General features: G+C 46.4%; 1 protein-coding gene across 3 annotated transcripts in view; it reads right to left on the bottom strand.

Annotated features, from left to right (window-relative positions):
* BMAL1 (basic helix-loop-helix ARNT like 1) overlaps positions 1–27,761 on the bottom strand; it is a 659,821-nt gene that overhangs the window by 295,035 nt on the left and 337,025 nt on the right. For 2 of the 3 annotated variants that reach the window (XM_078680912.1, XM_078680910.1), the window contains exon 7: positions 4,448–4,486. The exons of the other annotated variant lie outside the window; for it this stretch is intronic. In XM_078680912.1, the coding sequence (XP_078537038.1) occupies positions 4,448–4,486 (39 nt within the window). The remainder of the gene's footprint in view (positions 1–4,447; positions 4,487–27,761) is intronic. 3 annotated transcript variants of the gene reach the window in all.

A 27,761-nucleotide genomic window follows, 5' to 3' on the forward strand; every position in this document is an offset into this window, starting at 1 on the left:
ACAACCTCAACATCATCTCTTACGACGACGACACCCAGCTGATCCTCTCCCTCACCAACGACCCCGCCACCGCCAGAGCCAACCTGCACGAAGGGATGACAGACGTAGCCGAGTGGATGATGAACAGCCGCCTGAAGCTGAACTCGGACAAGACGGAGGTCCTCATCCTGGGATCCTCGCCCTCCGCCTGGGACGACTCCTGGTGGCCCCCTGCCCTGGGCAGCGCACCCAAACCAACAGACCACGCACGCAACCTGGGCTTCATCCTGCACTCCTCCCTCTCCATGACCAGACAAGTCAACGCCGTCTCCTCGTCGTGCTTCAACATCCTACGCATGCTACGTAAGATCTTCCGGTGGATCCCCACCGAGACCAGGAAGACGGTCACCCAGGCCCTCGTCACCAGCCGACTGGACTACGGCAACGCCCTCTACGCCGGAACCACTGCCAAAATCCAGAAGAGACTCCAGCGGATCCAGAACGCCTCAGCAAGACTCATCCTCAACATCCCCCGACGCAGCCACATCTCCGGACACCTGAGAGACCTGCACTGGCTCCCGGTCAACAAGAGAATCACCTTCCGTCTCCTCACCCACGCACACAAAGCCCTACACAATCAAGGCCCAAGATACCTCAACAGCCGCCTCAACTTCTACACTTCCACACGCCAGCTTCGATCGACCAGCCACGCCCTCGCCGCCGTCCCCCGCATCCGAAGTGCCACTACGGGAGGAAGATCCTTCTCCTACCTGGCCGCCAAGACTTGGAACTCCCTCCCGACCCACCTCCGCCTGACCCAAGACCACCTCGCCTTCAGGAAGCAGCTCAAGACCTGGCTGTTCGAGCAGTAGCGGACCCCTCTCCCCAAGCGCCTTGAGACCCTCCGGGTGAGTAGTGCGCTATATAAATGCTTGATTGATTGATTGATTGAGGGGCATTGCTTGTCGTATGTGCAAATGCAACCACCAGCAGTGTACAGGCCATAATTAAAAAATATGCTGTTCCCACCCACAAGAGTCTTTTTCTAAGCCAGATACCAAGTCCGAGCCTAGCCAGAGACACCATTGACTAGTTTCATTGGCTTTAATGGCAGTAAGTAAACTGAACACAGAGGAAGATTCAGTACTTTAACTCAGAAACTCAAGTCCCTGAGACTGGCTCAGTCTGTAAGTGCATCAATTATGTATGTGCCTTCTGTGGCCCTACTTCCCACTGATACGATATTCATCATTCCCTGTCGGCTTTACTGACTTATTTTAGGGGGGAATTGTTGTCAAACTGTTTCTCAACATGTTGGGTTCATGTTCCAAGAGTTACTCCCTGCCGAAAACAGGCTTCGTTCTGAGGGTCAAATAACCAGCATAGACCTATTCTCCAGGGGTGATGCACTTGCCACAATTCACCGCTGGAACACATTGCTGGTTGCTCACCATTATCCGGATTTACCAGTATACTACGTAGCAGGACAATGCAAGAACTAGAAGTGTGGTAATACAGCACAGACAGGGAGACTCCAGGCACAGTCTGCTGCGTAATATCTGCCTTCCCTCCATAACGTAGACATTTCAGTTCTTTCCCCATCTCCCATCCTGCACCGCAGTGTCAGTGCGGCTTCGAGCAGGCTCGGGGTTAGAAGGGTCTTTTGGGTCTGCCGTCAGAGGCTCTGCCCACTAGCCTACGGTGGTCAGTGGCTGCCAATTGAGTCCCAGACACCCAGAGCCTTTGTCAGGGAGAACTACAGATTGCCTCTGGTCACAGATGCTCACCACAGACACATAGCAATGCCACGTGCACGTAATGATGAGTTCAAAGAGTAAATGCATTCCATTCCCAACAATGGAGTTAAAATCACCTTGTGTACTCTACAGTGGCTGCACTCATACAGAGTCAAAAAAGGGTAACACCTATGATTTGTCCATGCTCTGCAAAGAAATCCTTGCATCTCTACCTAGATCCCGAAACTGAGGATGCCAAGCACTTTCTCTGACTAGTGTCTCTTTGAAAAATATGCAAACATCACAAGGAGCTCAGAAGGGTGGTGTCATTTCAAAGACTGCTTTACAACGTCCCTTGCAGAGACACTTCTTAGAACACAGCCCCATTATTTTCAAGCACACACTGCCAATACGTAATGTGCTTATTTTCTCAGCCTATATAATACACCCATGACGACACTTTCTCTAGCCCCACCTAAAGACCACCTTTCCTACTTGGTTCAAGAGTAAATCTGGTTACAGACCACAGGCATTCGAATCAGATTCTCTGTACACTAGAGCCGCTGCTCAACCCACTGCCCCCAACTCTTCATGCGGCTGGTTGGCTCCGGCTCCTCAACACCGACGTTCCGTGAGGGTAGGTGTACCGACGACTCCTGTCCTTCAACAAGGGTACTTACGCTTGAAGTGCTCGACGCGGGAGGAGACCGCTGAGGCAATGTATTTGTACCTAATAGGGTTTCACTAAGAAGTGGCAGAACTCCTTGCCTGCCCTTGAATATCCTGTGGAGTAGGTAATATTCGCCTACCACAGCGTGTAGATAGTTTTTTTAGTATTTAGGTCCTGATGAATTGTGCTGTATCAATTCGAACATAATGCATGAAACATGTTGACCACTAGGTAGAGTGTACTCCTCTGGATGCTTGCACCAGACAGTAATCTCTCCTCACTGTTTTTAAGAAGGTAGCCACACCAATAAAGTTACGTAGTGGATTACCTAACCTTTTTTAATCACCACCACTCCCTTACATCTACACTTTACCTAAGGCCCTCACACCCACATGCACCAACTGGCAGGGACAAAAGATCTCCAATAAAGAGCCCCATCTGGGTGCCCGTGAGACATTGCACTGGCAGTTTGACGAGGAGCAAAACCCAGATGATGAAGCATGACACCTAGCTTGCTGGGTGTGTGAGGGTTTTAGTCTCGAAAGGGAGGATTCCCCTGCTCCTTTCTTTTATTCCTTGGGACGTGGTCCCCTCTGTGTCTCCCTTGTGGTATACCACACCACCTTGGGGAACTGTGTACTACACTTTGTTTGCATAGTCATAGGTCTTGTACGGTGGACCCCGGTAAAAATAGCCTTACCTTGTCCCTCTCTTTGTTGACAGAATGAGAACCAACACCTACGTGGCCCTATCCAGCATTACTGGCTGTACACTCAACCAGAAAGTTGGTTCCTAACTGAACTCCACACTTGTCATTACATCCAGAACGAGAATACAAGGCACACCGCACACACTTCTACGGGCCACTTTTCCCAGATACACAAACAGACAAACTTTCCAGTCAACAAGAGCCCCAGTAATGGCATGATCTGATCCAGCATGCAACACACTAGGGCAATATTTTGATACTATCACTACGCATATGTTCAATCGGAAGCAAGTGTGGACATTAGGGCCGTAGCAAAACCCTAGGTGTTCACTTATCACTGACCTCAGGCTCTGGATGGGTTGAAATAATGTTTGCAGTACTAAGTTCTGCTACAGAGGTTGTAAGTTATGGCCAATAATCAAATCATTTATACACGCCGTTGAGCTTTAAGCTGTTAAGTTGTATGGTCCCGGATCACCCTGCAGGAGCGACACTGCATGTGTTCCCTACTGACCAGGCTGCTGCTGTGTACTTGGAGTGTGAAGGATGGTCAAAGTCCAGGGCAGCTTTGTTGAGCAGTCTTCTTCTAGCCTGAAGGAGACTTGTGAAGACCAACAATAGATACAGTGTAACATAGTATTTCAGTCAAGATTAAATGTTCCGCCAGAACAACCGCTTATTTTAACGAATCACACTCTATTAACACTTTCGAAACGTAAACAAAGCACAAAATAACCAAATAGAAAGATATCACACAATACATTATGTAACAACTTATCAACACTGATCATAAAGCATCAACACTGAGTAAACAAGTTACAACCAAAATATCTTGATAAGAATCTTTACAATGTTTGCACTTCAAAGTTAGCACCTCACACAGCCACTACTGAAGCAGATAATCGCCACCAGGCACACCTATCGAAAAAGAGGCCTTCCTTGCCTGGAAATGTACCTTATTGATATTTAGATGATAGGCGGGGGTAAAATCAGCGTCATCTGTCTCTGGCATGGCCAATTTCTCCACCTACACAAATCCTCTCGCTCTTAAGTGATCCGAGAAATTACTGAAATAGTGTTCTTACTGCCCTTGGACTTAAGAAACTGCTTTTTCATAGAGTGAATACACAAATCTACAGCCACAGGCACAAAGCAGGCCACACCATATGAGCTTACACGATGATGCACAGGTCTCATTTGATGGCGGACCTCTAGTAAAAACGAATTTAGAAGAGATGGGTCGCTGGAGCACACTGCACGACCTTGAACCTACAACGTGCAGGGAAAACAAGGACATCTACAGATACCTAGCACACGGACCAGCACTAGCATACACATCAGACACATGCTTACCTCGCATTTTTGATTCTACCTTGGTCTGTGTATTCGAGTCTAAAAAACAAAGAAATTGTGGCATCAGCAAAAATATTTACATACTTTAAATACTCCAAGAAAGTACCTCATGGATTGCAGTTTTTAAGCAGTTAAATGTAGTGCAAAGTAAACAAAGAGAGCACAACTATATACATGCAGCCAAGTCGTTCCTTTAACAACGAACTTGTTTGCACCCTGTAAAATTGGTGCTCTGCCATGCTTCAGTGCCCTGCTCTCTCAAAATAATTCAAGAAGCCCAGTTTGGTTGCCAAATTTATTGTAGTTACAAATTAAAGGGAAGTAGCTACGGCCATGTGCCACTCGGGTGCTCCACTTCTCATTTAGATAGCCTACACTTATCAGCTGAATGCTTAAATTGTGCACCCATCCCCTAGTTCGTGTAGCACTAGGAAATGACTACAGATAAGACAGAATTCAACTAAGTCAACATTAATTTTTTTTTCAAAAAAGCCTTTTTTTTTAGGTTTTTCAGAGTTACTCTTAGCTGGGTTGTCAAAGATCGTGTCAACACAAAAAAACATACAGAACGAGCTGGTGGGTCAGCTCAAGTCAACCATTCGATGATGCACGTCCCTGCCTATTCCTGCAGGTCAGCGACTGACTGTCCATCTAGGGAGAGCTTCACCCGCAGTGCACAGATGGTGAACTGTCCATGTACTGCAATGGAGACCTTGCAGGCCAGGTCTCCTTCGAATGGAGCAAGCGACACCAGACTGGTCTCAGCACATCTGGGTTTCCTCAGCATGGTGCAGCAGAGTGGAGCTCGTGCCCTATCGCACAGTATCAAAGATGGTCTTGAATGCAGCCAGGAAATCGCCAATGGCTGAGAATAATCCCAGCATTTCAGCATCCCCTTGGGTTTGTTGCAGTAGACACCCTATATGGAACTGGTACACCCAGACATGAGCCCCATGCTCACTCTGCCACAGGATTAAAACTGAGACGAGCATTAGAAGTGTAGTTTTTAAGTTTTCCAGTATGCATGCTTGACATTTATGTGTGCATATGCGTGACATCTGCATGTCTTATATGGAACACTGTCACTTAACTGTATTTAGGATTATTAAATGATGTTGCAAAACTGAACATGCTGTTATGCTCACGAAGTGATGGGACAAATCAGAACACACATAAAGATGGCAAGTATTAAAACTTTGTGGGTATTCTCATTACAATCAAGCTGAGCCCAGGCATTATGCTTGCTATGGCATAATAATGAGAATTATTGCCTTTCTAAAACTTTATGTCCACTACTGTCTGAAGCTTCAGACTATAATACTGGTGCAACACTTCTTGAACCATACCTCCATGAACGCATTTACCAAGCAATGCACTCACTTAATCAATCATGCAATCATTCATCCACTTCCACAGTCACACATGCAAAGTTATCAATCAATTAATTGAGCTACACAAGTTGACTTTGCCTGTGGGCGACTCCAGATGATCAGCTATTAGTCTCACCTTCGAAGAAGGAGCACAATTCCAAAACTCACCCACTTATATTTTTGTACAAGACAGGCTAAAGACCCATCCTTTTTGTTTTAAAGTACACCCTCTGTGACAAAATCTACCACTTTACATTAAGGCCCTTTGATTTGCACTGGCGGAACATGCTTTTAGGAACCCACTGGATACAATTTGTTTAAGTGATAAGTGCCTGTTTATCAATGATTTTTAGAAAAAATACAATCTTTTACAAAAGTACACAGTTAATCGAAGTAGATCCAGAACCAACAGGCCACCATTTGTGGGAAATTCTCTTTATTGGAACTGAAATTGGTGAAACAATTAAACATCATGGCACAAGGGTTCCAGTTCCAGATTGTAACAGGAGTACAGCAATTATTGCCAGCATACAGTACATACTTGAGACTCTTCTCGTTTATCCCATAAAAGGCTCCAATGACAAGTTTGAGATCCAACAACCCCCAAGAGACCAGACTTGAAAGCCAAGTTAGATAAATTAGCTGTAGTTGGATTAATAGCTTTTATTGCTCCTGGGAATCATTTCCTTAAGGAACCCTGGTGTTTGATTGATTCAGATGCTCCGTCCATCACCACCCCCTTTTGTACCCCTAAGGAACCCTGAACCATACGTACTATCGCATTTTCCCCATGGACACAGAATGGGAAATACCGTTTGAAATATAAGGCCCCCTGTCTCTTATTCCATGAGTATAGGATGAGCTCCTATGCTGCGATTGCAACTGTGACTTTGCCTTTATGCGTTCTGTAAGAAATTGGGTTGTTGGTTGACTGGGGAGTGACACCTGGTCAAGGAGGGAGCCCCATTCTTGTCAGGGTGAGACACAAGCATACCCAAACATTAACCTGTGCTTAAGCCCATGTTGGTTTGGCACAAAGGAGTCAGGCTTAACTTGGAGGCAATGTGTAAAGTATTTGTGTAACACTTAGAACAGTAACACAGTGAACACACACCACAAAAGAAGCTCACAAGAGGGTTAGAGCAACAGAATTTAATACAGAAAGCAAGACCAGAACGAAACAAATACAATTAGTAGAACCTAAGATATTGGTTTGTAAGGTTTTTTAGAGAAAATAGTGCCAAAAGGCTTAAAGCAGCAACTGTGGATATCTGGTCATGCTGGACTGGGAGAAATGCAAAAACAGTTGATGGACAGAATGCAGAACAATGTCATACATTCACCCCAGTACAGAGATCTAGGCATAAATCCATTGGTTGTTTGCTCACCATGCCATTCCAGTTTGAACCCAGCCATATGCAAATCAGTGTTGACCCTGCGCCCCATGGGAACAGTCCAGCCCGAACTGCCTAGCCGGGTCTTCCCTGGACTGGAAACAAGCATCCTAGGACCGGTTAGGGCTTTCAGCCCTCATCAGCCAGGATAGCTTGATTCCAGTGGCTTGGATAGCACAGGACTCATGTCTGAGCATACCCGTCTCACTCGGGGTGACAAATGCAAAAACAACAGTTGACGGACAGAATGCAGAACAATATCATACAGACCCTGTGTCCCATGCTTGTTTCCGGTCCAGGGAAGACATGGCTTGGCAGTTCGGACTGGACTGTAACCATGAGGCACAGGGTCAGACTGATTTGCATATGGCCATGTCTGAACTGAGGTGGTGGAGTGAGCTAAAGAATGATGATGGATTAAACCCAGATTATTTGACTGGGGGTGAGTGTTTGATTTGCTCAAACGCTCCGTCCATCATCCCCTTTGGGATCACTTTGGACTGGGAGAAGGTCACAAGCTCAGGACAACCCCGATGGAGCGTGGGCCAGCTACAGGGACCCAGTTAGGCCAACTGATCAGAGTACCTTAAATCCTGGTTTGCGGACCATTGCCTGGATCTGCATCAAAGATGCGTTGCGCAGAAGCAGCGATGCGTCAGTTCCGAGATGTGTCAAGGCTGCCATGTGAGGTCCTGTTTCATCAACGGTGCCGTTAATGGCGCTTACAATGCAAAGACCAGCAGCAGGGATGTGGTGTGCAGTCGGGGCGATGCATCGATTCCGAAGAGCTGCGAGACAGCGACCCAGAGTCCATTGTCAAGCCTATTGTCAACAAGAGATGCGAGTGCCTGCGCCGAGGATGCGTTGCACAGTGGTGGCTCTGAAGGCGATGCGGGCTGTGGCGGCGATGCAAGTCTTTGCGATGGGTTCAATCCTTACACGGGCACAGATGAGTCAGTTCTGCTCAGGGTTGCGCTGCACATCAGAGCTAATGCGTCGATCCCGCTAGGTCCACAGAGGATGGTAAAGCACCTTAAGCCTACTTCCAAAGGTCCAGGACTGTGGTGGCACCACCTGGCAGGGTAGACTCACAGATGGCAGAGTCCAGGTGCACATGCAATGTTATGGAAGCCTGTTATATCCCTGAGACTTCAGATCAGGAGGCCAACCAACTAGCCCTTGGAGTCATTCTGGGATCTGGGTTTAAGTGATACAGGTCCAGTCCTTCTTAGCCAGGCAAGCGGGCAGCAAGTCAGCACAGCAAAGCAGGAGTCCAGCAGAGGGCAGTCCACCAGAGTGGCAGTCCTTCAGCAGCGCAGCAGTCCTTCCTGGCAAAATATCCACAGTTTCAGGAGTGTACTGAAGTGGTGGTGTTTGAGGTCCATCTTTTATTCCCTGGTACCCTGGTTCTGTAAGGTGGGAGAACCTTCTAAACAGTAGTTTTGAAGTGCAAGGAATTCTCTGCCTCCCTTACCTTGGCTCCCAGCTGGCTGAAGTGACAATGCAGGGTCATTAGGACCTTTGTGTGAAGGCAGAGCACAGCCTATTCAGTTTCAAGAGGAGCTGTGCTCAGCTCTACCTCCCCATCCTGCCAGTAGATAACCCATTCAGGCACACCTAATCCCTCTATTGTGTGACTGTCTGGGAGATCACCTGTCAACAACACCCAGCCATGTGGCCAAAGTCAGGACACAGGTACCAAATGGGTAAGGCAAGAAAATGCCAACTTTCTAAAAGTGCGATTTCCAGGACTGCAATTTAAAATACGACTTCACCTTTAGTTAGGATTTTAATTTGGGAGTCCACAGACACCAAACATGAACTGGTTATCGCTTTCTGTTTGGAAACTGCACTTATAACTTGTAATAAGGCACCTCCAATGTTATCCTGGGAGAGATAGGTCTTGCAGTAGTAAAAAACTAATTTAAGCATTTTTGAACATGTGCTCTTTTTAAATACATTACACCCTGCCTTCTGGGCTGTTCAGAGCCTACCCTACAGGTGGCTTATATGTATTAAAAAGGAAGGCTTTGGTTTGGAAAAAATTATATTCTGTCAGGTCGGAATGGCAGTTTAAAACTGCACACAGCGGCTCTGCAATGACAATCCTGAGAAATATTTAAAGCACTAGTTAAGTGGGTCGCACAACCAGTACTGCAGGACCACTAGTAGACTGCAATTCACAGGTTCTGGGGACATGGAGTGCCACTTTACAAGGAACTTACAAGTAAATTAAATATGCGGATTGGGCATAAGCAAATCTAAATTTTTTAAAGGAGAGAGCACAAGCACTATAGCACTGGTTAGAAGGAGTAAGTGTGTAGAGTCCTAATACCAGCAAAACAAGGTAGAAAAATGTGGAGGGTAAAGGCAATTTTTTAATTTTTTTATTTTAAAGGTTTTATATAGCGCTGGCTAGACCCGGAGGTATCAGATCACTTTACATGAGTATCAGATCATAGTCACATGGTACATTGTTCCAAAGGTTACACAGTTATTAGAGCATGGCAACATAGTTACTTGTAAGGTAGAGATAAACAATAAGCACAAATGCGTAAGTGGAAGAGCAGCAAGGGGAGAGATTCATGGGAAGAGGGAGGTAGGGGTAGGAGCAGGGGAAGTAGACAGATAATGAAGGCAGGAGAGAGGAGGGGAGGGTGAGAGACACAGCATGGAAAGAGGAGAAGAACGACAGTGGGGACACAAACCAGAGACAAGTCAAAGCAATGTCCAAAGTCCAGTAAGCTGTGATCCCAGGGGAAGTGGTATCACTTCCCTATCTCTGTTGCGAGAGGCTTCCTTTATGCAGTGGACTCCCTCAGAGGCGTCTCTGATACTCCAAGGCCTACATACTGGATCCTTCCCCAAAAAGAGGCGAGGGAGTGCTTTGCCAAGGGTTGCCATACCATACCTCAGCTGTGAGTGGCTCCCTTGGCGCAGTGGACTCTCTCAGCGGGTTCGCTGAGACTCCAGAGTATAAATATTGGATTTTTCCCCAACAAGGGGAGAAGGAGTGCTTAGTCAAAGGGCACAAAGGACAGGGGGCTAGGCAGAGTAGCAAGCTAGGGGAGAGATTCAGGGGAGAGGGGATAGGAGCTAGGGAAGTAGACAAAGAGAGAAAGAGTACTGAATGGGAACATATTTAATTAATGAGATATTATATAGCGCTGGCTAGACCAGAAGGAAGCAGAGCGCTTTACATGAGGAACAATAAGGTTGCAATTTACATCAGTTAAAAATTACATAAGTATCAAGAAAAGCATTTAAAGAACATAGGGGACAAGGTGAATGGAGCAAGGAAGGGTAAGGGGGTAGGGTAAAGCGGTAGGAGGAAAATAGGACGTAGAGACGAGGGGAAAATCTGCCCATAGTCTGGCTGGGTAGGTGACGGCAGGGGGAGGGGGGAGTCCACAATCAATCTCCTCTTTAGCTATCTGGTAGCTCCACCAGGCAGAGAGGGCCAGGTCCAACACCATCAAAATTAATTGTGCTTCAAGATCTTATCACTTGTAGAAAGGTTGCTAATATGAAAGAAACTGTGGCTTAGGTCCCTTTGTAAAGACAAATGTAATTAATTTCCCTAAATCAAACCTTGTAATGCTATTTCTATCCAGAGAAAGATTCTCCAGAAACGTTTAACAACAGTCCCACTGGAATCTGGCTGATTATTGCAACAGTCGAATAGAACACCTTTCCAAAAGGAGATGGGTAGAAGAGATAGCAATAGCAGTACACCTATTGTGTTTTCCATTCACCGGACTACTAACAGCCCCTGTAAAATTTTAAGGGGAGACTCAGATGACACACATACCCTTTACATGAACATTAGATAAACCTCTGTTGCTGTACTATGCTAAAACTGCGGACCAAAAAAATCAGGAATAAATTCATGCAAATAATACATTGTGTGCCAGAATTTTTGTGTAATCCTTGCTTGAACCGAGTGCATTATTTGTATTGTTAAAAAGCACCTTGGTCTAAAGCTTTTTATGAAGCTGCTACCCACTTCCATCATTGGCCCCGATCACTGCCTGCATGTACTGTGTCTAAAGACTTTTTTTTTTTTTTGCAGAGTTTTATATAGCGCGAACTAGACCCGAACCGGGGATCTCATTTGCCCCTCCAGCTAGTTGTTCTTTTGGGGAAGTGGGCATCCAGGGTCCGTGTAAATGGGTGTTTCAAACTGTAGCATAGAACAGTGCCTAATATGTAAACAAAAAAAAGTAAGATTTTCAGAGTAACAGGTACATTCATAGGGAGCAACATCCTCAATGATTGTATATTTTGAAAGAAATATACAAGTCACAATAACCATATTCCTAAATATTTATTAGAAATGTTCCTAAGTGGCATGGACATTTGAAGATAAGTGATTTTGATGTGTGATTATCTGGTGACACTGGAGAGAATTGGGACGCAAGGAATATCTTTGGATCGCTAGATTCTATATGCAATGTGTAGTGATGGACTTGCGGTCTGACAAGCCCCATTATGCATGGGGATCAAACAATGTAAAATGAAAGGAGACATTTTGGTTGGCCCGAGAACAATATTGACCAGATATAGATGAGAATGATCAATGAAAATCAGTAAGCATTAGTAGTGTCATTTTGTAGCTCCAAAGAAGTGTCTCACAACCGTGAAGCCCGTGTTGGCTTTAGTGATTTATTTTAACAATGCTTGTACACCGATGATCATTCTCAGAAGCCCAGCATCTGGGATACAACATCGTGTGATATCAGCGCTTATAGGAATGGCTGTATAAGTGTTACATTTTGAATGTTAATCAAAGGAGGATACAATTATACATATTTTTCTAATAAATATTTAGATATTTGGTGAGTGTGACTTGCATATTTCTTTGGAAATTTATAATCACCGAGGTTGCTGCTCCCCATGAATATACATGGTACGCTTTGCAAATATTACTAGGGTTACAGACTAAGCGGGAGGTAGCAAGAGCAGGGCCATTCTCATTAAAACCCAGTGGGACAAGGATTTCCTAAATAAAATAAGTGTTGGGGCCTAAAGTTTTACTCTCACAGTCAGGGCTGCTCACCTCAACCACACGCTGCCAGGATGAGCGCCAGTCACTGGTGTTAGCTCCAGGCCACCATGCAAGTTGTGGTACTACGGAGGAAGGCCATTGATGGATGAATGCAATAAATCTGTCAGACTGCTTAATGGTTCCCCAGTTGAAAAATAATGTTCCTTGGCTGACCTAGAAAACATTCTGTTCTTCTCTTACATTTCGTCTTTATTCAAAGTGTAAGTATGTTAGGGGCCAGCTGATGAATGACAGAGCCTCAAAAGCCAAGCTACAGATAAATGTCACTGTAGTGGCAGTAGTAAGAATACTTGAATGCTCTGTCATCTGAAGAATGAGGGCGGGAAACAAAGGTTCACACAGCTTGCGCTATATTGTGCTGTTTGTGGAAGCTCTTTATAAAGAGCTAGTAATGTTACCTTTTTACTTCATAAAAAAGTATTTCTTTATACGCTTTGGCAAGTGAATAAAGACGTGCTTACTGAAGAACATCTTTGAAAGTATCACAAGGCTAGCTTTAAAATGAGCACTGGCAATGCAAATAGATCTGGCTTATAACTGAAAGTCCTCTTTTACACCTCAATATATAAGTATTCTGTCACTCAACCTTGCACTCATACAGCCATTCATCCACCCACTGACTCCTTCTTGCATTCATCCACTCACCCACCCACAATAAAACACACACCAACCCAACAAACATATGAAAGAATAAAAGAATAAAAGAAAACCGAAAAATGCTACTATATGAACTTGGTGGGGATGTGAATGTAATTGAGAATAAGTAAAACATTAAACATAGCAGTGAGCAGTTAAAAAAGAAATGGTATTGTGAAGAGCGATTAAATGCTGTACTGATCCAAGATGGTCCACATGTTGCTTGTGAATGTGGCGGTCACCTTGGAATGGGTAAAACTTGCTAGACTATGGGCAACACCTTTCAAGATGCTCTCCTGGTTTAAAAACAGGGGCAATGAGGGATGCACTGTACTTCAGAATAAATGAATAGTAAGCAAATGACCCATTACCATTTTCTAGGGAGCTACTAGGCACTCCCAAAAAAAAAAAAAAAAAGTAAAAGAGAAGTAAACAAAAAATGGGTGCCTAGAAAAGGAGAAAATGCTAAACTAAAGTGACTAGTGCACACTCCTTTGCAATAAGGTACAATCAGTTTCAGGCAGATGTGCACATGTGGCCATGCAAAATGTTGTCTCAAAGAGTACAAAAAGACCAATGGGTGAAAAGGGATAGCCTTTTGCCCGATGCTTTAAGCCAAAAGAACAAATGATGGACATAATTCTGAAGAATGTCATACATTCACCCCAGTACAGATCTCTGGGCCTAAATCCATCGCTTTTTTGCTCCCTATTGCCATTCCAGTTTAGACCCAGCCATATGCAAATCAGTCTTGACCCTGTTCCCCATGGGAATAGCCCAGCCCGAACTGCCAAGCCAGGTCCTCCCTGGACTGGAAACAAGCATCATAGGACCGGTTTCAGGGTGAAAAACTGGGCTTTCTAGTACCCAGCGGCGCCAGGGGCACGCCCAAAGTCTTCGGGTTCACCTGTCTTGGAATACAGAGACATGAGATACTTCTTGGTGGCGTCAGAGATCGGATTTATTGGCTGCAGCCAGAAACAGATGTCCACGAAGTACAACACCGCGTATATTCGTAGGAGACTGCTCAAATTTGTAAAAACGAGTCATCCCTTTTATGCCAAAAAAATCACATTCCAGTCAAACACCCATTATTTACAACTTATCCAATCATAGGCATTATTACAGAAGGTATCGCATAACGGCAAACCCACTTTTCGGTTGTCCGGCCCACCAATAATTATACAGAAAAGCCCAACATTCCTTCTTACATAAGTCGGACAATACCCATAATAAAGGACCACAACCCATGTCATAAAGAGGCCATAAAAGAAGAAACAGAAACAGATACAGAGCAGGATAAGGGATGTGTGTGCATATTAAACTTTACAATGTCCTGTGCTCTGATTCTTAATCTTGATCAGGGAACTGGTTTAGCAAGGTCAGCTTCAGGCAACGAGGTCAGTTCACTTGGTTCATCCAAAAGTCATCACGAACTCGAGCTAACGTGTACGTGTACCAAGGACTCGTTTGGCCGCAGTCGACGGCCTATGTGAGAGCAACCAAAGAATGGCTGCCATGCACAAAATGGAACCCATGGTTCGGAACTAAATCTCCAAATACATAGTGAATCTGTCGGTCTAACATGACGAGATCACTCGTGCTTGCCGAACTCACTAATTACGGTTTGCTGCTATCAAATTCGTAACGAAACCATGACATTTATAAAACGGGTTCAGAATTCACGGAACCACAGACCCTCCTTTTGTCCTTACATAGGCAATCACTCAGTCTGCGTCTGAATCGATGTCAATATTCATCAGATCATCGAGATGCTGCTGCTGCAGCATCATCCTATTACTCAGTACTTCTCTCGAGACAGGTCCTCTCACACACGTAGTAGCACAAAGGCCACATATGGCAGGACCACACTGTACACAGAGACAACACGAGGAAAGAATCGCTAAAACCATCCCGATGATCATCAGAATCTTCCATCCCCAAGTTGATAACAGCCCCCATAACCATCCAGTCAACGACCAATCTCCTTTATCCACATATATAGACTCGGAGATCTTATGTAACCTAGAAATGGCCTGGTATACTGTAGGAGCATTATCTGGTATGAAAACGCAGCAACTTGATTGGATCAATTTACATACCACTCCTCGGTCTGCAAGTATGACATCTAAAACCATTTGATTCTGTAATGTCATAAGGCGATACGCTTGAAGCTCAGCGGTCAAATTACTAAGGGCACCAGCAGTTTCATTTATGGTGGACTCAACCACTCTCGTCAATTTCCGTATGTTTCTACTATTTGCCATAGGTCCCCAAAACGGTAGGAAACCCTTGAGAAAGTTTCCCACTTCTTGTCCCGTGGTATCTTCCTGATTGAAGACACCCCTAACAACTCTCGTTCTGTGGTAATCTGCAGCAGCAGTATACGTAGGAGGTAACAAATATGCAACGTAACAGTTTCCCGAAAAATCAGAAGGCAACCATGTGTATGCTCTAACCATACCAGACAAAATACGTGCCCTTAGCTGCTAAAAACGGTGGGGAAGTTTGGGACGCAAAGACATACGTCTGAGTACAAACACTCTTCCCTAACTGAGCTCTCGGATTCTTGCCTTTACCTTGCAGACAAAAATGACCACGATGGGGTACGATCCAAATCGGAGGTGACCTTTTTCATCTCTGCTTCTCATTCAGACTAACACTATATCCAGTCACGTTCCATCCGATATAAGCTAATGCCTCATCCTTAGGAATAGTCTCATATGTATCGATATCTCTGATCATATCTGTTATTCCCTTCACTAGTGCACAATTACTCGAGTTATCTTTCATGGAACGCAGGGGATAGACTTCGTTGGCATAAATAAACATTGTCTGATATGCCCATACAGACCCATTGTAACTGAATGGCAGAACCAAATAGGGAACACCTCTATCCGTAGTATGTGACATAAGACCACACACCCAACAATTAGTGGTGTTCACTACCAACTGGTGTTGATGCAGGAGTTGTACAAAAGAATTATTAATAAACTCTGACCTTCTAATCAGTTCATGTTCAGGTAAAGTGTGAAACGAATGCAAAGAAATAGTAGTAGGTAAAGACATAGGTTGGGAGGTGGGTGCAAATGTCAATTGGGTAGCAAAAACAATCCCACCCATCAGAGACAACGTCATGCTAAAAAACACTATAAGACACGTTATTAAAAAACATTTGCTACGAATCAATTTGCACAATTTTGTCTTAAAGTTCATCTTTGCAACAGCTCTCTCGATCTCAAAAAACTCCATCCTCTAACCGTGCTGTTCGCGGCAGTTGGTTTTCTTCGCTCAGGTGTGCGTCTGTAAGTCTAGGGAACGCCCTAGAACAAACCAGAACCGTCGACCTTGTGTCTACACGGTTTGCCACTCCAAGTTTTGATACCGCGACCCTACAGCTGAACCCGGATGGTGGTTCGAAAAAGAAAAAAAACGGAAAAAAAAACAAAAAAACTTCTTGGATGAGAGAGTGCAGAAAGAGCAGGAAGAGATTATTTTTTTATTAGTCCATTGTTTCTTGGTCGCAAATTATAACGGCCTTTACCAGGCACCGTCTGATCTCGGAACAACAATTCAGGCTCAGTGGTGTCCAATCTCAAAGGCGGAGGCACAGCTGCTTGCAAGATATCGTCGTCCTCTCGCCCAGACCTGGTCCCTACCAAATGTGCGTTGCTAAACGGCATAAATTTCGGCACTCTTTCTGTTTCTGAATCACCAATACCCTCACGGATCCACTGGTCGTACGGTAGAGGTAAAGGTACCTTTTTACAATGTACGCCGTGGATCCAATTTTTCTTGCCGTGGACTCTTACTGCTGTTCGTGTCGATAAAAGTACTTGGTATGGGCCGGTCCAACGGGGCTGAATGTTCTTGGTCCGCTGGAAATTGCGCACTAATATCCAATCTCCAGGATTGATGGCGTGACCTGGATCTTCAGATGCTTGTGGGAGGTTATCATGAACCTGTTGATGTAAAACGCGTAATTTAGCCATCAGATCATACAAGTAATCAACCAACACAGGAAATTCGATGTCGCTGAACTACGTTGGTCTCGGCACTCCCCACACCTTTGCCGGGCGACCAAACACAATTTCGTATGGACTAAGTCCTATTCGGGAATGCACTGTAGTTCTAGTTGACAAAAGTGCCAACGGCAATGCATCTGGGCATTGGAGACCAGAACTTGCCTGAATCTTGGCTAACTTAAGCTTCAGAGTGTCATTATAGCACTCGACTAAACCAGCTGATTGGGGGTGATTCGCAGCATGAAATTTCTGCCTTATGCCCAAACCCTCACACACTTTCTTCATGATCTGGCCCACAAACTCACTTCCGTTATCACTCCACACCATTCTTGGAAAACCGAACCTAGGGAAGAATTCCTTGAGCAGAACTTTAGCTGTGGATAAAGCAGTATTATCCTTTAGGGGATAAGCCTCTACCCATCTTGAAAAGGCACAGACAACCACAAGGACGTATTTCAGATTGTTACATCTCTCCATGTGGATAAAATCCAATTGCAACACCTCGAACGGATACGTCGGAGGAGCAAAGTGACCTGCTGGGGTTGGGTTCCCTTGCCAGGATTATGCATCAGACAAACCATGCAGTTCTTGACCAGATTCTACGCACACTTAGGAATTCCACCATTCTCCCACACTGGAGCCAACAACTTACGAATCCCTTTCGCACTAATGTGAGCCATTCCGTGTGCCATCGTGACCACTTCAAGCACATACGCATCAGGCAACAACCATCGCTGGTGTTCCGACAACTCAATCCAACAGCCAGTCGAATCCAACATTCTCGTACTCTCTCTCCACACACTCAATTCTTTCTTAGTAGCTTCAGCCTGAATCAATTTCACACTCTCTATTGTGTCTTCACACATTCCTCTATCCGGAACCCATCTCGCTGGACCTGCAACATACATTCGACTCGTCACATCTTTCGCCGTTTCTCTCGCTACTTCATCCGCAAACGCATTACCATGACTAACGTCATCTGTAACTTTCTTATGTGCACTGCATTTCACAATCGCAACTTGCGTCGGCAACGTAAGGGACTCAAGAAGTTCATTCACCAACTGTCCATGCTGAATCTTCGTACCATGGGAAGTAAGGAATCCACGTTCCTTCCACAATCGCCCAAAGCTATGGACGACACCAAACGCATATTGACTATCGGTATACACAGTCACTCTTCTTCCTTTTGACAACACACACTCTCTTGTCAGTGCAATCAATTCTGCTGCTTGAGCTGAATTCTGTGGAATACGTGAAGCTTCAACGATCGTGTGCAAAATCGTAACCGCATACGCTGCAGTCGTATCGCCATTCGGAAGCTTAAAGCATGAACCATCTACCCATAAGGTACCATCAGAATTCAAAAGAGGAGTATCTTTCAGATCAATTCTACCCTTCGTTTCTTCCTCTGTCCTGAGAAAGCAATCATGCTGCTCTTGAACATCTGTTCCTACAGAAATCGGCAACAACGTGGCTGGATTCAACGTGTTGCATCACTTTATGTGCACATGACTCGCCAAAAGTGTCAACTCATAACCTGACAACCGCGCACTAGTCAAATGCTGAGTCTTCGTTCTGTTCAATAAAGTATACAGTGCATGTGGAACCATCACAACCAACGTATTATCCATCACCAAACCAGCAGACTGTCGAATTGAAACAGCCGCTGCCGCTGTAGCTCTCAAGCAACTCGGCAATGCTTTAGCTACCGGATCCAAAGTTGACGAGAAATACGCACATGGACGCTGCTTGTCACCAAACTGTTGCGTCAAAACTGACAATGCACAACCCTCTCTCTCATGAACATAGAGTGTAAAAGGCTTACTGTAGTCGGGAGTACCCAACACTGGAGCAGAACACAATGCATCACGTAATCCAGAAAACCTTTTCTGACATTTGTCAGACCAAGGAAGAGGATTCGGAGTATCCTTAAGAGTAAGTGCCAACAGAGGTTTCGCAAGTAATGAAAAATTCGGAATCCACTGCCTACAGTACGAGGTAATATCCAAGAAAGCACGCACTTCTCTCTGTGAGAATGGCACAGTCATTTGCGCAATCGCTTGAATTCGTTCTGGGGTCAACCTTCTTCCCTCCTTCGACAAGAGATGACCTAAGTAGGTCACTTCTTGTCGGCAATACTGCAACTTCGAAGGTGACACTTTATGGTGAAGGTCAGACAAATATCGCAACAAAGAAAGAGTAGCCTCTTTACAAGTTTCCTCATCATCAGCAGCAACTAACAGATCGTCCACATACTGAATAAGAGCAACACCAGCAGGCAAGACAATCGCATCAAGCTGTGTTTTCAAAGCCTGACTATAGATGGAGGGACTTTCACAATAACCTTGGGGAGCGCGCTTAAACCGAAAGCTTTGGCCTCCTAAAAAGAGGCCAAAAATATCTCTACTCTCCTCGGCAATTGGAATACTGAAGAAAGCATTCTTCAGATCTATAACCGAAAACCAGGTACCTGAAGCAGGAATCATAGTCAGCAAAGCAGTAATGTCCGGAACAACAGGAAAATGTAGCACGACAATCTTATTAACCTCTCGAAGGTCGATCACAAACCTGTAAACAGGCGGCTGAGAAGAGTCAGTACGCTTCAGAATAGGCAAAACAGGACTATTACACACATTACCTCTCGTTTCTTCAATCACATCTTTCTCAATCAAATCATAGATGATCGCTAAAAGCGCTCTTTCACCATCGCTAGAAATCCTATATTGGGGAATACGTGGCAATTTAACATTCGCTTTAAGCGTTACAACATAAGGTGGAATCTCCAAAAGACCAACGTCATTAGGACCAGTAGCCCAAAGAGTATCAGGAAGAGAACGTAATTCGGTGGAAGCCGATCTTTAGACAAATACATCGGAGAGATCACTTTCTTACCCAATGTAAGCTGCACTCCCGAAGGAGAACAATGCAATGTCGCATTCAACCTTTTCAACAAATCCAAACCCAACAAATTCTCACCAAAACCTGTCGTTAAAATAAGGGGTGCTTCCAATTCACAAGGCCCGATAGAAAGAGACAAAGGACTAGAAACTGGGTTACGAACTGGGGCGCCAGAGAATCCTACCGAAACATTCGTTAAGTCAGACAAAGGTGCGCCAGGGAGTTTAGAGTGCATGATAGAACTCTTCGCTGCACCAGTATCCAAAAGAAAAGGCTCTACCACACCCGATGTGACTACTGCAACATAAGGTCCACTCTGGTCTACTGGAACTGACACTACTCCCTCCCTTTGTCCTCGGCTATCCTAGCAATCATTATAACTAGTACTCTCACTCTCAACATAATAATCATCAGCATAATATTGAGCAGATCTGCCAGTCAGAACATTCTGCTGATCAAAATAATTCATAGAATTCTGTGGGGGGAAAGGAACGCTCGTTCTGAGGAAACCCTCGATACTTGCTGGAAACTACCACGACCTCTTGGACCCGACATACCACTCGCACGTTGTCGTAAAACAGGACAATCACTCTTGAAATGACCGTCCTCCCTACAATACGCACACTGATTCGGACCTAACGGCGGCCTTGGAGGAAAATACTCAGGCTTCTGTGATATCCTCTGAAACTGTGGCTGTTGCTGAAACTGCGAACGTTGCTGTGACTCTTGTTGGGTCGGGCGAGGCGGATACGCCTGCTGCAACAGAACCTTCGTCTTTAAACCTTTAGTCTTTTTCTCTATTCTATCTTTCTCATCCTTGTCCCTATTCTCGTAGTACTGTGCAGTCGCCAGTATCTGGGCCGATGAAGAAACAGCCCATGAACTCTCAGAATCTTTTAACTTATTACAAAGCTCGGGTAATAAATGAAAGACAAACTTGTCCACAAACAACCTCTGACCACCTTCCGTACTCATATCCTGACCACTATGATCTATGAATGTCTCCTCAAACCTAGTGAAGAAATCAGACACACTTTCATCTTTCTTTTGCTTACATGCGGCTAATTTATCCCAATTCACTCGTAAAGCCGGCATCATTGTCTTCATAAGATTTATAATCCTGCCAGGTAAATCTGCGACTAAAGGCTCAGGCTTAGCTCCACCAACCTGTCTACCATCCGCAGCAGCGATATTCACCCATGTATCACCTAACTCTGGCGCATGATCCTCATGACGAATCTTCGCCCACAAAGGTTGAGGAACCATGTTACCCAACAACATGTCTATGTCAGCTAAATTCATGATGCATGCGTCAACTGTCTGGGACAACTCCTTGTAATATCCAGCCGGATTCTTACGGGGATCAGGTAAAGACTGTTTAAGATCCATAACCTCAACTCTCTTCCACGGAACATGTACCCATACTCTTTGGAAATGTGCTGGTACAGCTGGGGATTATTATTCAAACCAGCAGCTACCGCATCGCGCCATACTGGAGGAACTTCTCTCATTGGATACTGTCTCACTTTTCTCCTAACAGAAGGATCAGACTCAAACAGTGGCTGAGAAGGAAGCTCGCTCCTAAACGCGAGTATCGTCGCAACTGCTTTCTCAACGCCGGGACCCACTATTGTCCCTTTCGCAAACTCGGACTGTACATTAAGTAACTCCAATGGGACCTGACCCGATTCATTATCTTCCCATTCCTCGCGGAGGAAAGTACACATAACATCAAAACGTACCTTTGCTTCAGTGCTTCCCACTGCTGGAAGACATCCATAACTGACTCTAGATCATATCTCAAGATATTCGAAACCCATCTACGAGCCAAAAGACCTAACACTGCCCGTTCTTCGGGACCAGGAAGCTGGCTACGTAATTGTTTACGTGCAGAAACAGGGGTCATACTCAATGACCCAAAGAAAGGAGACAAAAGGCCAGTAACAGTGTGAGAAGTTGGCCTGATGTGCAGTGTTCACTATTCTAGTGATCACTATATATCAGTCCAAACAACCCTTATTGATGATTGGTTGTAAGTCAACCTTATAGACCAGCTATCCTAGTAGCATGGATACGAGCAGTCTAAGGCTAAGACTCTAGAGGGCGTGTTAAGCCAGCTGTTTTACCATCACATTACCCCTTGAACACCCAGTGAAAGGACACCACACAAGTGTTATGAAAATAAACAGTGTATTTATTAGAATCACAACAACCCTGTACTCTTTATGAGGACAGGGTGCTAGGCACACAACAAAACTCTTATGAAAATACTTAAGTTAGCACGTTATACACAAATGCCCGAGGGGCACGAAAAACCATATACTCTAAAAGTGGAATGCGAATTACTAGCAGGTAAGTAACGATTCTCAGAGGCTTTGGGATCGCTAGGACTGGACTACTGAACCTTTAGATTACTAGCAGGAGGCCTAGGGAACTCGGGTGCAGAGTGTGCACTCTCACGCGGGATGCGGGACAAAGTCTATGGAAGCTAGAATTCACAAAGTTAGTGTTCACGGGCGAACCCGACCTGATAGGGAGAAAACGACAGTGGATCCTGACCCTTGGATAGTGAGGCTATGCTGGGGCACCGAAATGCCGAAGTTACCTAGCCCAGGGGCTGCAGCTGCATAGGTCTGAAAAGACGTCTGGAATCCTCGTGCCGGACCAGGAGCCTGGAAGAAGGAAGTTGCTGGCAGGCGACCAGTGAAGAAAAGTTCGATGGATCCAAGCCTGGATCAAGGAAGAAGAAAACCTGAAAGCAGAGGGGACCAAGTTCTTGAATCACTAGCCAGTGATTAAGTGGGCACCAGGATGGCACCGGGCGAAGTCACCGCAGTCAGGTGAGTGGGCGCTGCTGGGCTCTGCAGTCTCTCGGACCAGGAGGCGTTGTCGGCGACCAGGATGGAGGTGCGAGCTGTCCCACGAAGGTTCTTGCTGTCGACGTCGCTGGACCCAGGATTGGGCAACAAGTCTTGGCAAATGCAAGGCCCACGCGGTGGACCTAAAATGGCGTCTCAGCCGGACCAGGAGGGTCCAGGGTACTTCTCCGATGGAGGGAAGCAAGGGCCAGTCCGGAGCAACCAGACTAGCAGCAGTATTGTCGTCGGGCGTCGTTCGGAAGGCCACAAGCCAGCGGGCTAGTAGCCAAACAACGCGGTGAGCAGCAAAAAGCAGAAGGGCCCCACGCCGATCGTGGAGATGCTGGGGGGCTGCTCTTCGGTGCTGGAGCTGCTCAGGGTGGGGGCTTCTCGGACCCCAAAGCACTCACCAGGAAATTACTCGGTGGGCTTGCTGTGCAGAAGTCGTGCAGTCTTGGCGATGGCCGGTCCCTCGAGGTCTCGTCGCACCCACGGTTCTCAGCTGTGCTGTAGAGGTGGGTAGAGGTCAGAGGTGCCAGGGAAGCCGGGTCTCGTCGAGCTGGGCAGTCGGATTCCGGAGGAAGGACGTGCAGCAGACCGCAGTGTTCTTGGATGGTGCCTGCGGATGCAGGGTGACTACTCCTTAGCCACAAGGGAGAATCTTGAGGAAGAAATCGTGAAGTCCTTTCGTGGAAAGTGGTATCTTGATTCCAAAGATGATCTAATTTGGAAGGGGGCCTGCTCCTACCTTTATCTGGGAAAAGGGGGCTGGCACGCGACTAAGTCCTGCCCTATGGGTGGGACCAGGAGGGGGGTGGTTACACCCCTCTCCTTTGGCGGGCTTTCCCCAGGCCAGGGGCTGGAGTGCCCCTGGAACTGGTTTCAGCCGGCCTATGCACAGTGAGCACCGGGGTGCCACTTGCAGTCACCTTCCTCTGTAGCCCTGCCTACCTGGAATACACAAAACCCTGTCTGGGACGGTGCTGGCACCGCCCCTGGCAGGAAACCCTTTGTCCTTGCCTCCTGCTCTGGGAGGACTCCCAGCAGCAGGAGGGCAGACTTGTGTCTCGGTGGCAGCATCCATTTTGTGGAGCTGAGGCTATGTCTGACTTTAACCGGGGTTAGGGGTTACATACATGTCGTGTCCCTCTAGAAGGGTGGAATGCTAACCTCGTCGCCAGAATTGGCGAGGGGTTAGTATTCCAATTCGTATGACACCTTACTCGACATGTTTTGATAAAGCGATACCAGAGTTGGCATATAACCGCGAGGATTATAATGCACTTAAGAGTATATGGTATGCGATATCGTGGAAACGGCTAAGGGATGGATCCCGAAAGCCGCAGACAGGCTCAGCTCATGCCAGAGCACCATCTCACACGATTCCAAGCACTCTGCCTTCAGGATTGTTAAGGCCTGCCATAGGAGTGACTGATAGGAGATCTGTGTGTCCATTTTAGGGTTAGATATAGGTATACTATATCTAAAGCAAAGGGTGAGTACACCACCTTGCCCCAGCTGTCGTGCAGCCAGTTGTGTCAGTTTAGTTAGTCAGCCCAGGGGTGGCATAATACATGCTTCAGCCCCTGGGAGACTTCTGGGTACACCTCAGCCCTGGGTACAGGGACTTGGAGAGGGCCCAGTGCCAATTCAGTACCTGAGTACAATTTGGATAGAGAGAACAGCTAGGCTGTGGGTCTGATTAGCAGGCCCACAGCCAGGGAAAGTCGTAAACCAGTGCAGCAAAAAGCAAAAATCTGGGTGATCATAGGATTGCAGACCCTACTCTCCTACATGACCCCCCCCCAAACTTTGGGACAATAAACTAACCTTGACCAGGTGAGTCTTCTTGCTCTAAGTGGAAATACCTGGAGAGCCCATCAGCATTGCTGTGATCAGTACCAGGTCTATGCTCCACTGTAAAATCCATCCCCTGTAGGGGAATGGACCACCTAAGCAGTTTGGGGTTTTCACCCTTCATCTGATTTAGCCACAAGAGGGGCTTATGGTCTGTCTGAATGGTGAAGTGAGTGCCAAACAAGTAGGCCCTCAGCTTCTTCAGGGCCCAGACCACAGCAAAGGCCTCCCTCTCAATAGCTGACCAATTTTTCTCTCTGGGTGTCAACCTCCTACTAATGAAAGCAATAGGCTGATCATTACCATCAAAATTCAGTTGAGACAGAACAGCCCCCACACCCAACTCAGAAGCATCTGTTTGGACAATGAATGGCTTGGAGTAATCTGGACTCTTTAGGATAGGTGCTGTGCACATGGCCTGCTTTAGGTCATTGAATGCTTTCTGACAGCTTGCTGTCCACTGAACTTTCTTTGGCATCTTTTTGCTTGTCAGGTCATTAAGAGGGGTCACTATGGACCCATAATTTCTGACAAACTTCCTATAGTACCCAGTCAGGCCCAAGAAAGCTCGAACCTGAGTCTGGGTGATTGGAGGAGTCCAGTCCTTGATGGCCTGTATCTTACTCTCCAGTGGCTGAACCTGGCCTCCACCTACAAGGTGGCCCAGGTATACAACCTGTGTCTGCCCTATCTGGCACTTTGTGGCCTTGATAGTGAGGCCTGCCTTTTGCAGGGCCTCTAACACTTTCCTCAGGTGGACCAGGTGATCCTCCCAGGTGGAGCTAAAGACAGCAATATCGTCTAGATATGCTGCACAGAAGTCATCCAGCCCAGTGAGGACTTGATTCACCAACCTTTGGAAGGTGGCAGGTGCATTTTTCAGTCCAAAGGGCATTACCACAAATTGATAATGCCCTCCAGGGGTAGAAAATGCTGTCTTGGGTTTGGCCTCCTCAGCTAACCTGATTTGCCAATACCCAGCTGTCAAATCAAATGTACTTAAGAAGTTGGCAGAAGCCAATTTATCTATAAGTTCATCTGCTCTTGGTATTGGGTGGGCATCAGTCTTAGTGACTGCATTGAGGCCTCTGTAGTCTACGCAAAACCTCATCTCTTTCTTACCACCCTGGGTGTGAGGCTTTGGCACTAGAACTACTGGGCTAGCCCAAGGGCTATCTGAGGGCTCAATGACTCCCAGCTCCAACATTTTCTGCACTTCAGTTTTGATGCAGTCTCTAACATGATCAGGCTGTCTGTAGATTTTACTCTTGACAGGCAGACTGTCCCCAGTGTCAACATCATGGGTACACCAATCAGTTTGGCTGGGTGTCAGAGAGAACATATGTCTGAAGGATTGCAGGACTTGCCTGCAATCCTGTTGCTGATGTTCAGTGAGGCTGCCACAAAAGACAACACCATCAACTGATCCATCATCAGGATTCTGAGTGAGCAGGTCTGGGAGAGGGTCACTCTCTTCCTCCTGTCCCTCATCTGTGGCCATGAGCAAGCTCATGTCCTTCCTGTCAACATATGCCTTGAGCCTGTTAACATGGAGCACTCTGAGAGGGCTCCTGGGAGTTCCAAGGTCCACCAAGTAGGTAACCTCTCCCTTTTGCTCAATGATGGTGTGGGGCCCAGACCATTTGTCTTTCAGAGCTGCTAGGGCCACTGGCTCCAGCACCCACACCTTCTGTCCTGGCTGGTACACAGTCAGAACAGCCTTTTGGTCATGCCAAGCTTTTTGAAGTTCTTGGCTGGCCTCCAGGTTTTTAGATGCCTTTTCCATATACTCAGCCATCCTGGAGCGGAGACCAAGTACATAGTCCACTATGTTGGTTGCAGGCTTTTTGAGAGATCTCTCCCATCCTTCCTTCACCAAACACAGGGGTCCTCTTACAGGATGCCCATACAGAAGCTCAAAAGGGCTGTAGCCAACCCCCTTCTGTGGGACCTCTCTGTAAGCAAACAAGAGGCAGGGGATCAGGACATCCCATCTTCTCCTAAGAGTTTCAGGTAGCCCATGAATCATCCCTTTGAGGGTCCTGTTGAATCTCTCAACAAGCCCATTGCATTGTGGGTGGTAGGGTGTGGTGAACTTGTAGTTCACACCACACTCCTTCCACATTGCAGTCAGATATCCTGACATGAAGTTTGTACCTCTGTCAGAAACAACCTCCTTAGGGAAGCCCACTCTGGAGAACACTCCAACTAGGGCCCTTGCCACTACAGGTGCTGTAGTGGTCCTAAGTGGAATAGCTTCAGGATACCTGGTGGCATGATCCACTACCACCAGTATAAACTTGTGCCCTGATGCTGTCTGGGGTTCCATTGGACCAACAATGTCAATCCCCACCCTTTCAAAGGGAACCCCCACCACAGGTAGTGTGGTATGAGGGGGGCCTTTGTTGTGCCACCTGACTTACCACTGGCTTGGCAAGTGACACAGGAGCGACAAAACTCCTTGGTATTCTCATTCATATGGGGCCAGTGAAAGTGTGAGACAAGCCTGTCCCAAGTCTTTGTCTGACCTAAATGACCTGCAAGGGGAATCTCATGGGCCAAGGTGAGAAGGAAACCTCTCAGAGACAAGGGGATGACCAGCCTCCTGGTTGCACCAGGCTTGGGGTCTCTTGACTCAGAGTACAGGAGTCCATCTTCCCAGTATACCCTGTGGGCACCTGTGGCATTCCCTGCAGCCTCAGCAGCAGCCTGCTGTCTGAGGGGTTCAAGGGAAGGGCAGCTCAACTGTTCCTTCCCCAGGTCTGCTCTGGAGGGTCCCCCTGAGCCCAGAAACTCAACTTGATCAAGTTCAAGCTCTTTAGGCTCAGTTTCCCTCAGCTCTTCCAGATCAGCCTCCTCAGAGACTTGATCCTCAACCTGGGGCAAGGGGGAAGGCAAAGCCTTACCCTTACTGCTCTTCTTCTTGGAAGGGGTCTGGTCCATAATTTCAGGATCCAGCACCTGTTCAGTGGGGCATCTTCTGGCCTGTGACCTAGTCACAGCAAGCACATGTGCTGGCAAGCCTAACATCTCCATGTGAGTCCTCTGCTCCACTTCTGACCATTGTGATGACTCCAAATCATTGCCCAACAAACAATCAACTGGGAGGTCTGAACTGACTACAACTTTCTTTTGTCCCTTCACTCCACCCCAGGAGAAAGCCACAATTGCCACACTATGACTAATAGTGACATTGCTGGCATTGGTC

Source organism: Lissotriton helveticus, chromosome 3_1, assembly GCF_964261635.1.
Source record: "Lissotriton helveticus chromosome 3_1, aLisHel1.1, whole genome shotgun sequence".
NCBI classification, from domain to species: domain Eukaryota; kingdom Metazoa; phylum Chordata; class Amphibia; order Caudata; family Salamandridae; genus Lissotriton; species Lissotriton helveticus.